Source organism: Neopsephotus bourkii, unplaced genomic scaffold (genome assembly GCF_033783945.1).
Source record: "Neopsephotus bourkii isolate Nb327-2 ecotype Australia unplaced genomic scaffold, CSIRO-AGI_Nbou_v1 NB_335, whole genome shotgun sequence".
In the NCBI taxonomy this organism is placed as follows: domain Eukaryota; kingdom Metazoa; phylum Chordata; class Aves; order Psittaciformes; family Psittacidae; genus Neopsephotus; species Neopsephotus bourkii.
This window is the reverse complement of record NW_026900841.1, coordinates 1,424,206-1,440,088: the sequence shown is the minus strand read 5'-3', so window position 1 is coordinate 1,440,088 and position 15,883 is coordinate 1,424,206. Positions and strand designations below refer to the sequence as shown.

The 15,883-nt window shown below is 43.7% G+C and overlaps 1 protein-coding gene and 1 long non-coding RNA gene across 9 annotated transcripts in view; one reads left to right on the top strand and one right to left on the bottom strand.

Annotated features, from left to right (window-relative positions):
• Positions 1-1,180, bottom strand: part of IKZF2 (IKAROS family zinc finger 2) — a 113,358-nt gene extending 112,178 nt beyond the window's left edge. For 3 of the 8 annotated variants that reach the window (XM_061348056.1, XM_061348058.1, XM_061348054.1), the window contains exon 1: positions 750-1,180. Coding sequence is in view for 1 of the 8 variants with exons in the window: in XM_061348053.1 (XP_061204037.1) it covers positions 20-136 (117 nt within the window). In the remaining 7 variants the exon portion in view is untranslated. The other 5 variants (XM_061348055.1, XM_061348059.1, XM_061348060.1 and 2 more) reach the window with 3 other exon arrangements.
• A 34-nt stretch (positions 1,181-1,214) lies between these two features.
• LOC133209390 (uncharacterized) lies at positions 1,215-14,508 on the top strand. The gene is made up of 3 exons (XR_009724668.1): positions 1,215-1,647; positions 3,218-3,345; positions 14,181-14,508. It is a non-coding gene; the product is annotated as an uncharacterized LOC133209390 (long non-coding RNA).
• The last annotated feature ends 1,375 nt before the right edge of the window (positions 14,509-15,883 follow it).

Sequence of the window (15,883 nt, the reverse complement as noted above, 5' to 3'; positions counted from 1 at the left end):
GGCCGGCAGGAGCACTCACACCCCGCGCAGAACGCCTAGGCCAACTTCCCCGGAGTGCTGCTCCGGCCCTGGGCGAAACCGGGCTCCGCGCCTCATCCCTGCTCTGCCCGCCCATACCACAACCTGTCAAAGTCATGGAAGTCCTGCCTCATTTTTCGTTTTATTTTATTTTCTGCCCTTCCCTTCCACACATCCCCTTCCACACACACACACCCCTGCGTCTCCCCTCCCTCCCGCCGCCGCGTCAGGCCGCAGCCCCCCGGGGCCGCAGGTGGCGGCGGGCGCTGAGGGAAATGGCAGTTGGGGCCGGCGGTAACGGACCGGGCGAGCCCCGTCGCCCCCCGGTACACGCACTGCTCCCGCCGCCCCTCTCCCACGGCGTTTTTGCCTTTCTCTTTCCCCATTATCATAATTATTATTATTTTTAATGATCTAACAGCAACAAGTCATTGGAGCCCACCGCCGTGCGGGAGATGCTGCACACCCGCACTTTACTCGGGGACCCCTCCACACGGGCAGACACACACACACACACATACATACATAGAAGCAGGCACACACACACACACACACACACACACACACACAAGCCCGCTGTCCCCGCCGCCGCCTCGCACACCGGACGGAGCTGTCCTCCCCACCTGGGAAAGAAAGACCGGGGTGAGGGAGGGGGGAGAGAAGGAAGGGAAAAGGGGGTGGGGGGGGGGACAAAAAAGAAAGAAAGAAAAAGAAGCCAGGCGCAGATTTACCTCAGCCGCGCAGGCAGTGAATCACTTCCATCCCCCTTTTGTTTGTGTTTTTATTAGTGTCGGCTCCCTCTGCCTAGTGGAGGTGTGTTTGTGCACGGCAGTTGGCTATGGAAACTAAGGCAGTGGAGCTGTAGCTAAGGGTAATCCTGTTTTTACTTCCTCCATCTTCAGAGAGCAGGGTTAGCCTGGGACAGCTGGTCAAACCCCGAGAAACCGATCCGCCGGCGCCCGCACGCCTGCACTCACTCACTCACTCCCCACACACACTCACTCACACACGGGGACACACGGACACGGCAACACACGGACACGCTCGTGGACGCGCGCTCCCGCAACCCCGCGGGTGCGCGCCGCCCCAGCCGCCCCGCGGCGCCTCACCCAAGGGCCGGCGAGGCAAGGCGAAGGGAAGAAGGCGAAAAGGGAAGGGGCGGGAGGGGGGAGGAAAGAAGCGAGGGATGGGGGGGGGGCGCGGGGGGCGGGTGCCCGCGCCGGCAGGGCCGCTCAGCACGCTCGGCAATCGATTAAAGGACAAGTGCCGCCGCCGCCGCCGCCGTGTGCGCTCCGCGCCTCACGCGGACGGACACACGCGCGCGCCGCCCCCTCAGGGCACCGCTGCCGCCATCCTCCGAGCACCGGGGCTACCCCCTGCGCCCTGCCGTGCCCGCTCCTCCTCTCCCCTTCCCTCAGTAGCGGCAGCCGCTGCCGCCGGGCTGGTGAAGTTGCCGGCGGAGTCATGATTCAGCACTTCTATTTTTAACCCCTCAGCGCGGCCCGGTGCTCTCCCGCCGGCGTTGGCTTGGCGCCAATTACCCCTACGGTGGGAGCCCTCCGGGGGGGGGGGGGCCTGGGAAGCTTTGAGAGCTGCCGTTATCTAATGAACATTCAAAGTAAATATGAGGTAATTTCTTTTCCATTCTGTGTTATGCTTATAGAGAAAGCCCAGTTAGAATAAAAGCCTTTTCATGTATTTCCCCCTCCTGAGAATTCAGTGCGGTGTGGAAAGGGGGAAAACCAGCATGATTCTCCTGAGGAAAACCCTGCTTTACCTCACGGCTGAGGCTGAAGTAACACCCTCCAGTGCCACTACCCCACGTCAGGGCCTGACCCAAGCCCACTGGAACATCTTTGGTGCTGACACCACAGAATGTACTTCCCCCTCGCCTTGGACAGGCCTTAGATCAAGTGCAACAGCATAATCCTTTCTTCAAGTGTCTTTTCACCAAAGCTGAACTGTTGGGTAGTGGTGACTGTGGTGATGACATTATTAGGCACCAGAGTTAACAATCCATTAAGAATCCCAGACTGGTTTGTGTTGGAAGGGACCTTAAAGCTCATCCAGTTCCAACCCCTGCCACCGGCAGGGACACCTTCCACTAGAGCAGGGTGCTCCAAGCCCCTGTGTCCAACCTGGCCTTGAACACTGCCAGGGATGGGGCAGCCACAGCTTCTCTGGGCACCCTGTGCCAGTGCCTCAGCACCCTCACAGGGAAAAACATCCTGTGGATGCGTTTGTCATGCATTATATACACAGGTGTTATTAACTTAAAATTCATAAGTTTAAGAGCACAAACACTAGTAAGCAGCTGAATTCAGGCTGCCCATAACTACCTTGTGCCTTTTCACACAGCAGAGCAGCCAACAGGAATAACAGGGAGTTATCCCTTTTCACTGCCACAAAGTGAGTTTCAGACATGTGCTGACACATGTACCTTCAACACTTCATACCCACATTCTTTGTGTATCCAGAGTCTGCAAAGTCCCTGTAATTTTTGCTTTCAAGCAAAATCTTAACTACAGCCTTAATTCTCGCTCCAGCTATAAGTGAGCACAATACTGTTGTTAGAGGCAGTAAAGTAAAACCCAGGCTTTATTAGCTCAAACTCTTCACATCAAATGACACTCTCCTTTGTAGTGGCAGAGCAGCCCTATCTTGAGAGAGGGAGACAAACTCTTTTAAAAATACATTAAATTACTCAGCAAGCCAAAGACACTGAAGTTAATAGACAGCTCTCTCCCCAGCACTACAAATTTTAGCCAATTAGTCATTACACCACATCTGTGAAGTGGGTTAGTTTAACTCTTCTCATTTTGCATAGAAAGGAGGCAGAAAGGCTAGGGGACTGGCCCAAGGCAAGAAAGAGCACTCAAAGCTGAGCCTAGAAAGCACACTTCTTGTTTCCCACACCTACGTCTCAACAACTAGATTTGGCTTGCCTACATCAGAAAATAGACTGGCATAACTATAGCTGTGTAATTATACCACAACAGTTTACACTGGAATAACTCTCCTAACGGACATTCTCCTCCAGATGGAAAGTGACTTCTCAAAAGCTATCCAAATTCACTCAACAGCACACACTTCAGGTTTTGCCTTTTTTTTTTTTTTCCCTCATTCTTCATATTGGAGGGTCAAAATGCCTAAGATGTGGGTCTCAGCAGCATTTTGAAGCCTTTGATCACTTTCACAGACCACTGAAAAGCAGGAGAAAATGCAAAAGATGTCACTGAAATGCTACAAGCCTTGTTGTCAAGATTTTTATGATGCTTTTCATCAAAATGTTGAAAACTGAAAGCTTCCAGCTGGCTCTCCTTACAGGTAATAATTTAATAGCTAACAGCTTTCCTCACAAAGCTGCTGGAACCTGCTTGAGCCATGGAAGCTGATGGGAAAACCCAGACCCATGCTCTTTAGTAAATGCTTCTGATTTTTTTAATCCTGCTGCTCCATAAGCTTTCAAAACCAAATGATGCTGTGAAAACAAGGAGTGACTAAAGGAAAAGTAAGGGACAGGGAATAAAGTGAAAGGGGTTGCCTTTAGAAATCAGCTTGTCAACTCCAAGCGCTGCAGAGATGAGCGCATCATCACTACAGCAGCACAGGGGTGAATCCACTGAAACCAATACAAAACTCAGCTTGGGGGCTGCAGCAAGAGCTCCACAGTGGTTTATGTCAACCACACACCTGCCCCCAGATGATTCTCAGCAAAGCAGCTGTGATGATCTTGAGGACCACGTGTTGGCTTGGGATCAAGAGACCATCAGGGTCCTCCATGTAGTTTCAGCCAAGTCATTGTTTATCTGCATTTCGATTCTCCATTTCTAAAATGTGGTAAATAATGCAATGAGACTTTTCCATCTACTGAGCAATGCTCCAAGAACAATTATCAGCTTTGCCATGGACTTCTGCCACATTAGAAGTCACTTCAGCATAGCTCTGAGAGAAGCTTTTGGAGCTGCTGTAAGCCTGGTGGGCAGTCCCTTTCCCTCCTATTTTCATCAACAAGACGTAAGGAGCACTTGCACAGCCCTGCCTACCCTGGGACACAAGGCCAGCTACTTTGGAAATTACAGGTGGTGCCAACAGTCACCTACTCAAGACCCATATGTCCCTCTAGGTATTTGCTTAGTCCCCTTGCGCCTCAGTTCTACCCTTGTGTGCTGGAGATAATAGAGCTGTCCTGTCTCACAAGGACCCTGGGAGGGGAACTCAGTTCCTCGTTGTCAGTAACATGATTTGAGAGGTTAGTGATGGGCTCAGCCTCTTTTCAGCAAATTATTTGAAAGTTTTAAGCCCTATATATGCATGTGTGTGAGAATTATTATTCAAAACAACCATAATGCAGATGTGTAAATTCTGGTTTAAATATTTTTCTCCTTTTTTAAATACTTGTATAAGGTCAAGGTATTCTAGGAGTTCACTCCTGAAAAGCTTGTATTACGTACTCACATAAATAGTAGCTCCTCACAGCATAAGCTCCAGATCTATTTATACTTAGCAAATTCAAAAAGGCGTATCTAACACACACTGTCCCTTGGACAGCTATGAGCACCACAGAGCAGCAGACCCCTGCATCTGCTTTCTTGCCTTTAGACTGAACCCTCTCTTCTCTACCCGCAGAAGGGGGCACTTTGAAGGCAAACTGGATCAAATCCCAATATACTTTGAAGAGGACAAAAGCAGACCTTTGTTCACTTAACTGTGCATTGGACAATCTAAAAGGCATATAAGCAGTAATCTGTTCATTATTCCATCTCCTCCTCTTTGCTACAATAAAGGACTGTTTTATGCTTATATGCATCCATAAAGAGACCCATAAAGAAAATAATGAACATCCTTGAATATCTTCAGAGCATACTTTATTAATTTTAACAGGGACACAACATACTGTATCCCTTGTATTTCACTGAGATTAAAGTCTATAGCTTAATTCCTATTAAAACAGTTGGTATTTTCAGGACATGCAGATGTAATTTATGGAGAGGCACAATACTCATAATAGCTCAAAGGCCACAGAAACTGTAGATCTGTGTCTGTTACTGTAGTTGTACAGGCATTCATTGTACAGAGAGCAGTTGAAAAGGCAGAGTATGTAATCTGAATACTAAATTTGTGAATAGTTTCTCACTTGGGCTGGTTAGGCTTTTCAAGAGCAGCGGATGCTTTGTAGGGGACTCTGTAAAACATTCTGCTAATCTATCACATGGTTTGCTGTATTTTCTTATCTTTACTGTTAGAACTTCATTCATCAAGAAGCAATATTTGATTCTTAAAAGGGCACCAGCTCCTTCTCTGTACTCTCCACCTGAATTCAGTGGTGCTCTGTGTGAGATGCTTCACAACAAATACTTCTTCCTTATTCTATGGAGAATTTCACGTGTATGTAACCCAGAAGTATACAAGAAACAAAGATGATTTCCTTTACCCCCATGTATTCCAATTGCTATATCCAAGTTACTTGGAAAACAGTATTATATTTCCTGTTTTATTATCAACAGTAAAAGTGTACAGGTTTTATCTTCTATTATGGAGATATAAATGTATACGGATATAGCATTTATGAGGAAGGGCAATTCTGAACTGTCCTAACAAAATTTAACTATGACACAAGCTACTAACAGAGAAGCCTTGAGCCTGGGATCATTTTTATTCTTTGCTTGTACAGCACCTAGCACAATGAGGATTTATGCATGACCTAGCTTCCTGCTTAGTACTTCAACAAAAATGAGAATTAACTCTTGCTTTGCTTATGTCTGAAAATCACAAATACCAACAGAATTACATACAATCAATACCAAACAGAGAACAACAGAGTATTATGAAGTTCATGAAGCAGCTGATAAAAAAGTGTGCTGGATCTATTTAAATTGCTAGAGCTGCTAGAGGTATTTAGGCAGATAGGCAGTTGTTTATTTAGTAAAATCAGAGGTGTCAGTTATGTTGAGTATTGCAAAGTACCACTGAACATCTGAATATTTGGTGGGAATGGAATTCTTCCATTTCCCTATGACAGGAAGAACATGATGACTGAATCTTAAAATGTCAAAAGCTGCCATTTGGGTTTGAAGGAGCTTCCACCATACTGAAGTCTTCTACCAAATTGGGCTGCAAACATCTCGGGAGCAGGTCTTATAAGGCTGCTGACGCTTCCCTTCTGGGTTCAACCTGATACACTACAGCTATATTCAGAGTCCTCATCCTGGGTGAAATATAGACTAGATAAGGCCACCCTATACATTTATTTCTGAGCTTGCAAAGAGTTCTCACTACTGCTTTCTGAAGCTTGGCAATTAATTACGGAATTAGGACATTTTCTATTTGAATCCAATCTACCTGTAAGTGCACAGCATGAGCCTGTGGCTCCCTGGAGGCTAGGAGCCACAGAGGTGCCCCAGGCTAGTGTGGCAGGAACCTCGCCACCTAGGTGAGGTTCCCACAACCCCCAGAAAGGGAGCAGGGCAGGCCAGAGATGACAGCCAGGTCTCACCAAAAACCCTGATGCTCACGCAAGTCTCCAGCAATGAGGCAGGTCAGATGCCAAGCCAAGAAGTCAATCTATAGGTCAGAATCAGCAAGGTCCATGGCTAGAAAGAGGCACAATTTCTGCCAAGCAGAAGACAGGCATGCCCCAAACCTAGAGCCATCATAGGGCTGATGTTAAATGGGCTACTTGGGCAATGGTGGGAGTGTGTGTGCAGGCGCCAGCTGAGGCTGATCAGGGTCGTTAAGGTCTTTTGGTGCTTTCAGGGTCCTTGCACTACTAAACCAGCTTCAACTCTGAATAACTATGGATAAGAGTTTTCAAACAAGGAAACAGACAGCTGACCTTAACATTAAATTGGATTGTCTAACTGACTCCCTTGCTCAGCAGGAACTGTTAGGCATCTCACTTCTTTGCTGAAGAGATGCTGTGCACAAGGGGAGTAACTGGCATGTTTTAAGCTCGCATCTTGCCTTACCTTTCAGAAGCGCACATATCTCCCTGGAAGTTAAACAGGCTGTTTTCCCTGATTCTACCTGACTGGTTGTATGATTTCTCTCAGGGTATCAGGGCCTTTTTTCAAAACACCTGAAGGATGCCCTGTTTCTTCATTACACTCCTCACTTACCATGTTTCCAAAACCCCCATCACCCCTGTTCAGTGTGCATAGCTACAAACTGTGAACATGAACTTACTGGTGTGTACTTTACCCTCTTTAGCCCTTATTCGTCTTCCTTCACTGCTTTTCCAGCATCATGCTAGTGCTTAAGGGAGCTAGGTGGTGCTGGGCTGAAAACTAGTTGAAGTGGTTGTCAGGGACTAAATAGGTAATGAATCTTTGAGGCTGACAGCTCCTGCAGGCATGTGGCTCTGCAAAAAAATCTGATCCAGAAGACAGGCCCAGCTGTCCCAGGCCAGGGGAGTAGGGCAGGGGTTACTTAGTCCCCTCTGTGCTACTCAGCACAATGCATGGACTCGGAGCAAGCAGTTCACTGGACAGTGCCACACCTACAGTGAGAAGCTGCCATTCAAACCAGTCTTTTGATCATTGCAGAAATGGTATGACATCAGAGCCTCGTGAGTAATGAAGTCAGAACATAAAAGCATCTGAGAAAACAAAAACGCCTGGCCCTCTCTGTCCAGAAGTGGCACAGCTGAGCCAAAGGCTGACACTGTCATCTCAGAGGTGAGGGACAGCCTAGGGACTAAGCCTAAACCTGTGTTGTGGATTACTCCCTTTCAATGCCTTGCTTTGGAATAGGATACTCATTTCCCCCTCCATTTACGTGGGGTATTCTGCTACAGGCATCTAGTTCAGCTTCCTATTCCTTGGCTGCTTCTGGAGTCCATGGAAAAGACTGATGCTTCCCAATTGCAATTCCAAGCACCAAAATTAAATTTCCGCTGTTAGTCACTCTCCAGAGGAGCATTCCTTTCTCCAGTGACTACACAGGGAGGTTGGAGAAATCAGTTGGCTAAATGAGTTACTTACAGGGAATTACTTCTGTTCTTCACCTAGACAATAAAGCTGATAGTATTTCTTCTCTGACAAATGTTTTAAAAAAGAGGAACACTTCAACAGGAGGGGCAGGGACTTGGATACAGCCGTGATGGAGGCTCTGTGACTGTGCAGGAGAGAGAAATTTAAAGAATAGGGGGGCTTTATGCCTCTTTTGTGCCCATAAGCGAAGTGTCACCACAGAAGTGTCCTGGAGTTTGACTATATAAATACAGTCACCTTAAATTAACTGGCCACATAATCAGTTTTGAAGTGGAGTCAGGTTAACTTTGATTAACCACATGCAACAATTTAGATCATAAAAACAAAACATTAGCATCTTGTTACACTCTTCTCAGTGTTACACAAAACAGCGTTTGACCGCAGCCTTTTAAAGCTGCATGTTAATTTTTATTGCAAAGCATTCCTCTGTCTTGCTCCAGCAGCAGAGCTGATAGAGTGCTCCACAGCCTTTTTTTTTAGGAGACTGATTCAGTTAGTGGCAGAGGATTTCTTCATTTTCAAAATTTTATTTATTATTCTTATTTTACTCCAGGAAAGGAATAACATTTCTCTACATCTAGACGTTACCCACACATAACTGTGCAAGCAAAGAAAGAATAACTTCATTCTTGTGGTTTGAAAATGCCTCCTTTTTCCTGTTTGTTTATTTTTAAGAGGGCGGCGTTTCTATTTTTCAGTTCTCCTTTGGGGATTTAAATCAATGAAGACATCATTTGGTCTTTGTATTAAAAGACAATCTTGTACTCCCAGCTATGCCAATATACTCTCATTTTTTTCTGAGGTCTGGAAGAACAAATGTTACTCTCTGTTTATTAGCAACACGAGGGATTCTTCTAATTAAGATTTTAGGTAGTGGAATGATGGCTAAAGAAGATGTCATTTTATCAGGTATCTTTTCTTCACTGCACAAGCCTGAGCTTATACAACTAATATGAATAGAAATTCTCCTACTGACTTCAGCTGAAAAGGCCCCATCTAAGATGTACAAAAGTGAAAATAAAGATTCAAATTTTACAGCATTATGAATGAGGACACAAATAGAAAAACCTTTGCAGATATTTTCTTCATCCTTTAATTAAAAATTCTTCTCCAAATTGCTTTTGCTAGTTTATTGTGTCTGTACACCGTTAAAGGGTGTCCTTTTCATAACAAAACTTTCTTCATGCAAACGTTTCTTATGAAGCCCTATAGAAGTATCAGGTCTCAGCTTACTCATTGCATTAGAAAGGCAAACATTTTTTTTTTGTAGTGGCTTGCTGCTGGTTTGGCTTTGTCGGGATGGGTTTTAATTCAACAAGGGTATAATTTTACATTTGGCTCTGTAGTTAAAAATAGCTGTTGAAAACGATCCTTAAAATGTGAAGATGTTTTCCATGGAAATTGCATCCAAAGTAGCTATACGTCTTGAGCATTGACTGGATCTTTTAAGTGATTTCTACACTATATTGAGTTGTCTTCATTGACTGGCAACAAAACCATGACTCTCAGCAAGGTTATTGTAGATAGCTCATGTCAGACTTTTGCACATTTGCACATATGAGCCTTTAAAATAAAGTGTCTAGCTGCCTGTAGATGGTGGCTTCTTCTTTTGTAAGACAGAGGCTCTGTTGAAAACGGTCACTTAGTTGTCCTTGCTCTAAAATCAGAGTTACTGAAAGAGGAGAAACCAAGATGACGACTTCTCTAAGAATTACTATCTGTGGCTGCTCAGGCAGAGCTATGAAGAAACCAAAATGCCGAACTATGGGGCTGACCTCATATTTCTCCACGGGAATGCTTTTTTTTCCCACTGCCTCCTTTAAGAGACAGTTTCTTACTTTAGATAAGGGAAGCTCCATCAGCTGCTTCATAGAGCAAAACTGACACCCACTGGCCACCCCCAGTACTTGAAACATTCGGAGCTATTGAGCAATCCTGCTTCAGAGCAGAACAAGAGAAAACGAGAAGTGGATCAACCTTCTAGCCCATCTCAACCCTTCTTCCTTACAGCTCATGACCTCAGCTTTGTCAGTGGTAGCCCCAAAAGCCCACTGCCATGAAGTGGGGCAATGCATGACGTAACACGCAAGCTCCCTTTCACTCCTAGGGAATCAGTTGTATAAACTCCTTTTACATGACAAGTGACAGTGCTCCTACCCCTTTCTGTAGGATAATGGACCAGCTTTACTGACCCATTTTTTTCCCTGAAATTCAAGAAGACATTTCATTTGCTCAGTCTTGGGCTTGCTGTGCCCATGGTCCACCACACTTCCCTGCAACAGCTATTTGCAAGCAGCCATCCGTGTTCTGGTTGCCACTCAGCCACACTTACTCAATTCTGCTCCAGTGGCAGTCTGTCGTCTCTGTGTCCCAAATTTCTCTGTGGTATCCTTGTTACTTTTCACACTCACCTCCAATTGCTGGAGCTTTATTTAGACTCTCAAATACAGTATTTCCTACTCTGCCTGTGTGTTGTATGAAGCAGAGTCCCTTTCTGCCACCCTGTCACAGCACAGGCCAGAATTAAATTGGCATTTATACATTTATTTTTCAATCTCACTGCATGCTCATATCTGATTCGCTATCCACTTAGGCACTTCCAACACGACTGCCTTATAAGTAGCTCCTACCGACCAAATATCTTTGGTTTGGATTATATTTATCTCCTCATGGAGAACTTCAATCTTCCCTGACATTCAATCTAATTCCTTAGCTTCCTCCACATGTCATATATCATCATGTGCTACTCTGTGGTATTATTCCTTTCTCCAGTCTGGTCTTTGAAACTCTTCTCCACTCTCTTATGTGTTACTGATTTCAAATAGTACATTAAATTCTGCATGCAACATGTCACTGTGCTGAAGGGTACATTATTATATTTTATGTAACCAGTGTGCTCTTTTATGCCTGTGTGATCAGTTTGCACTTTAGCTATTTGAAACATCCCAGTAGTACATTATTCAAAATTTAAAGCATGGTATCTCTAAAGCACTGTCCTGTTTCTTATCGCGGTTTCCAGACAGTATAGAGTAACTTCTGTTGTTAAACAGGGAAGAACGTTTCCTAACAGTGAACAGCTTCATCTGTGCACATTCTCCTTGCCTGTGCTACTGCCTAAGCTGGCTCAGCCTTAAAGGAAAAAGGAAACCAGGGTAAACTGGGCTCTCCCTGTCTGAACATTCGTACATTCAGGTTGTCTCACAAGGGTTTTCAAGAACAGGCAAGCTAATCTAATATTTTAAATAATTATTTTTTTGAGACCCCTCACAGAAATGAATAATCTGACTTCACTGTAGATGCCCCTTCCCTGGAGACATTCAAGTCCAGGCTGGATGTGGTTCTGGGCAAACCCCATCTAGTTGAAAATGTTCCTCCTTATTGCAGGGGGTGTGGACTAGATTACTTTCAGGGGTCTCTTCCAACCCAAACCATCCTATGCTTCTATGATATACAGTCCTCCTTTTATTTAACTTCTCCAGGTGAGCAAAACATCATCATGCATTGCTTTAGCAGAACTTGATGAAGTTACAAGATTATTTGATGATGTTTAATAGCTGGTTAATTAATGAGTTAAAGGCCACATGTGAGAGCAGCTTCCTTCTTCCACCTCGCTTTGGTTTCTAGTCTTGCCTGAATTACAGTCTCTCCCAAACTACAATGCACAGTCTCATGGCCAGAGGATGAGGTAGTTATGTGGAGAATATGAAGCCCATGCATCTGCAGATGTCACCATTTCCCAGAGGCAGTGGCTAATGGTAGGACAGAGGGGATGCACTTCGGCCTTACTGAGGGGTACACCACTCCCTGAGCTTCCTCTTCAGCAAGGGGTCACTCTCAACACTGAACTGAAGCAGCAGATATGTCTCCCCTGCTTTCCTTGTGCAGTGGTAACACTACTGAAATAATCCTAAGCTGCTATATACATGCATTTATTGATTTTCCTTGCTTAAAGCTTAGCCATGATTTCAGGCATGTAAAAATCCATTACATCAGAAGGATTTGTCAGTGAATTGCATTTTATGTTAAAAAGGGAGGGGAAAGAAGAGGTTCAATAAAGAGTCCTGGGATTTTCAGGCTATGCCTTAGATAATTATGGGAATGTGAGTATATGGGTAAGTTTCCACCTCAGTTCATGTCCACAGAAATGATGTGCTTTCTCTACTGGCTTCGGTTTGAATATTCTTTTCCTTATTCAGATTAGATTTGCCTCTACACAGTGGTATTCCTGGGGGAGAAAATTGCTTATACAGATGTTGTTTAATTTTCACGTTTCATTTTTCAAAGCAATTGCTGATAAAGGACCTACCTCATCACCATCCTGAGTATTTGCTTATTCAAGGTCTGCAAAGAAGGATAATCTGCTCCAGCTCTCAGCATGGTGGCACAAGAAGAGGCTGTATGTTTGCAGAGGCACAGGACTCATTTTGATCATCCAATTTCATGGACATGTTTGAACACAGCATCCCTGTTCTCTTTTATGCTGTCAGGTCATCGTCCTGAAAGACCCGTCCTGTTTGGATGCAAGTTAAAGCAGGGTGTCTCTGCTTTGCAAGACCACATGAAGGATATGGCGCTTATGTACAACCCTGATCTTATTAATGATTGAGTGTTTCGAACCAGACATCACATCCACCCTACTGCATCCTGGTGAGACCTCTTCACTGTGCCAGTATCTTAGTACTCATGTTCCCATCTTCTTTCTATTTAAATCAGGAGGTTGAATTAGATGAGCTCCAGAAGTGCTCCTTACAATCTAAATTATTTCACACACACATGTTAATAGTAACACTACTTAATATTTTCTGAAAGAGTCTCCCATGACCATCACAGAACACAAAGGTTCAAAGATTTTATAATCCACATACGCAAGAAGCAAGGACAGAGAAAGGGCAACATATGGTGCAGAAAAAGAGTTTGTTTCTAGTGATCTAATAATTTTTTGCAGTATCATGGGTACCAGGGTAAGGCTTCAAGGGAAATTGTGTACTCATCCCAATCTTTTGCCCTTCATGCATATTTAAAATCCACAACCACTTTCCAGCCTTTCAATGATTCTTCTGGTTTGGGTTTTTATTTTCATATTATTTTTAAAGTTACTTGAGAAATAAATACACTGATCAAAGGGTTTTCTGGAACTGTAGCTTGCTTTCTACCTTTTCATACATAATGGAAGTACACAAATGAAGGCGTAGTAAAGCGTGTGGCTGTACTATTTATTGCTTTCCTCTGGGGTGCCATTTATCTTACAACTACTACAGTTTGCTTTGGGAAACGTGTTTGATCGTAACACTTGCAAATGCACATTTCCAGAGCTGGCTCTGATAATTTATGCACTCACACTTCCAGATCACACATTCTTTTTAAAGCTTCCCTTTTCACAATGTTGTTCCCCGTTTTCACTAAAACAAAGGAGGGGGAATAAAGCCCACCTGTGGTATACCTACATGGAAACCTACAAGATGAAGAATAAAATTTCCATCAGGTTGTTCTCTGTATCACATTAGTCCTTTTGGTCCACAACCTACACCATGCATACTAACATTGAAAAAATAGAAGAAAGAGAGAATTTAGGAGAAATTGAGGCACTTGCACAGATTGCCCAGAGAATCTGTGGCTGCCCCATCCCTGGCAGTGTTCAAGGCCAGGTTGGAGGGGGCTTGGAGCAACCTGCTCTAGTGGAAGGTGTCCACTGGAACTGGATGAGCTTTAAGGTCCCTTCCAACTCAAACCATTCCATGATTCCAAATTTGTCAAGATCATTATTTCAGAGTATGAAAACAGGAAAAAAATAACTATGCAAGTATATTGTACTTGAAGACTGCCCTTTATAATTTACCTCAGAAGATATCAGAATGTGCAATTTGCTGGAAAGTTTTCCAACCAACCCCCAAACTGTTGGGCTTTTTCTTCCCCTTACATTTTCATATCTGCCAGTCAACTTGAAAAATCTCCACCCTAAGTTTAAATTTTCTGCTTTTGGAAACATAGTTCTGGATTTGGAGTCTTCCATTTTCTCAAAAGGAAAAAAAAAAAAACAAAACCAAAACAAACCCAACATGGTGAATGGAAATTATTTCACTACAATTTTATTTTAGTTAAAATTGAAATTTTCTGCTTAAAAAAAATTGATTAAGATTTTTGGCCTTCTGCAATCTTTATTCTTGCTTTCAGTCTATAGCTGCTGGCATGGCAATGGACTGAAGACAGGACAGAAACAAGTCTCCAGCAAAAGCTATGTGAAAGGAAAACACATGGAGAATAACAAAGGAATAATATTATTTGCCATATTCTAATCCAGTTTCCAACATCCACCATCTTTAACAAATGAAACCAAGGCCACAGTCACTAATACCAGGGTGCTCCAGGTCATTTTTTCTCTGTGTATTTTAACCCCCACACAAACTGAGGTTCACATTGCTGAGCATAAGCAGTTCCTATCAAACAGCCCTTACACAAAAGACACTATAATATTTCTGGCCACTTTATGTTTGCCAGTAAGAAAACCTACCCCTACATATGCCTACTTGTGTTTGGGCACTGTAAGTCAATTCTGGCACGGCAAAGACCATGTGATCTTATTTTGTCAAACATCAGCTACTTCTCAGCAAGCGAACCTTATGGAAAGCAGGGTCACAGGTGCCTCTCACAAAACCAGAATTAGAGAGTGTGGGCTCTTCTTCAGCCCAAAACCCTCCCGTGGCAAAAGGTTTTAGACCAAGCGAGCAAAAGGTAATGTAAAAAACAACCCCCAAAACTTTCCACTACACTTGAACTTTCTTTTTTTTCTCCTGTGGTAAAAGGCAGATGAGTTTGATGTTTATTAACAGTTTTTCCTATTGTCATTGCACAGTTAATGTAACTGCCATGCTATAGTAATACACATCTGTTCTTTGAAACGCACCAGTGAATGTCAGTTAGGTAGTATTTATGCTTCTTGTGGCATCAGAGTAATTAACATCCACTTCGTTTTAAGTATGTGATGAAACAATACATTAAAAGTCTCCGCAGAACATACCAGGAAGGGTTGAAACAGTAGGAAAAAAAAAGTCATAAAGATCAGGGCTGCATTTCAACACCTCACTTTAGGTATGGTAAAGTTTAAACGCAGGGCAAAATCCCACTAATGGGAGTTAAGCAAGAGGTGCCCAGGCTATATGCCAGCACAGAGGTGAGGATAGAGGAGCATCCTTTACTGAGGCTCTGGATTAGAGTCACCTGAGTTACTTGGATTCCCTTTTGTTCTCCGTTTGTCCATCCTAAAGCTTCTCTGGTTTTATTCATACAGCGTTCAGTTTCATTAAATGTTTATGACCCTATTACATGGCACAGTTTTAGATTACTATAATAAAAGGGAGTTGATAAAACTTCATTATCTGTAGTGGCAGAGGAAGAATAAAACCTTACACCTTCAAGTTTGTCCACAACATTGTCTGCAGTAACCTCTTTAAAAGCCAAAGCGCACACACACACACACAAAAACTTCCTGAAAACCCAAATTCACTGTTACCAGAGTCAGTGTCACAAAGTCACTGTTGGAAGTTGGTACATCAAGCATTTACTAAAGCCGTAATTTCTTTGCCACTGCATTTATTATTTTGGAGCAACACCTTTTCGTTCCCTGTGTTACCGGGGTGGGAAGTATACAGTAGTTAAATCACAGGAGCATCACCTCAGCAAGGACAAAGTTACACTTGAGCCGGGGTGTGGAGCTCAGAAATTCCCGTGATCTTTTCCTTTAAAAAATAAATTGCTGGCACTTCAATCATTATCAAAAGGAAGAGAGTATTTGTTTCAAAGGGGCAGAACAAAGGCTTTAAAATTAAACTCTGCTCATCTTCAGCTTCTTAGTGAATGCAGGAGTAAGAGAGATTTTA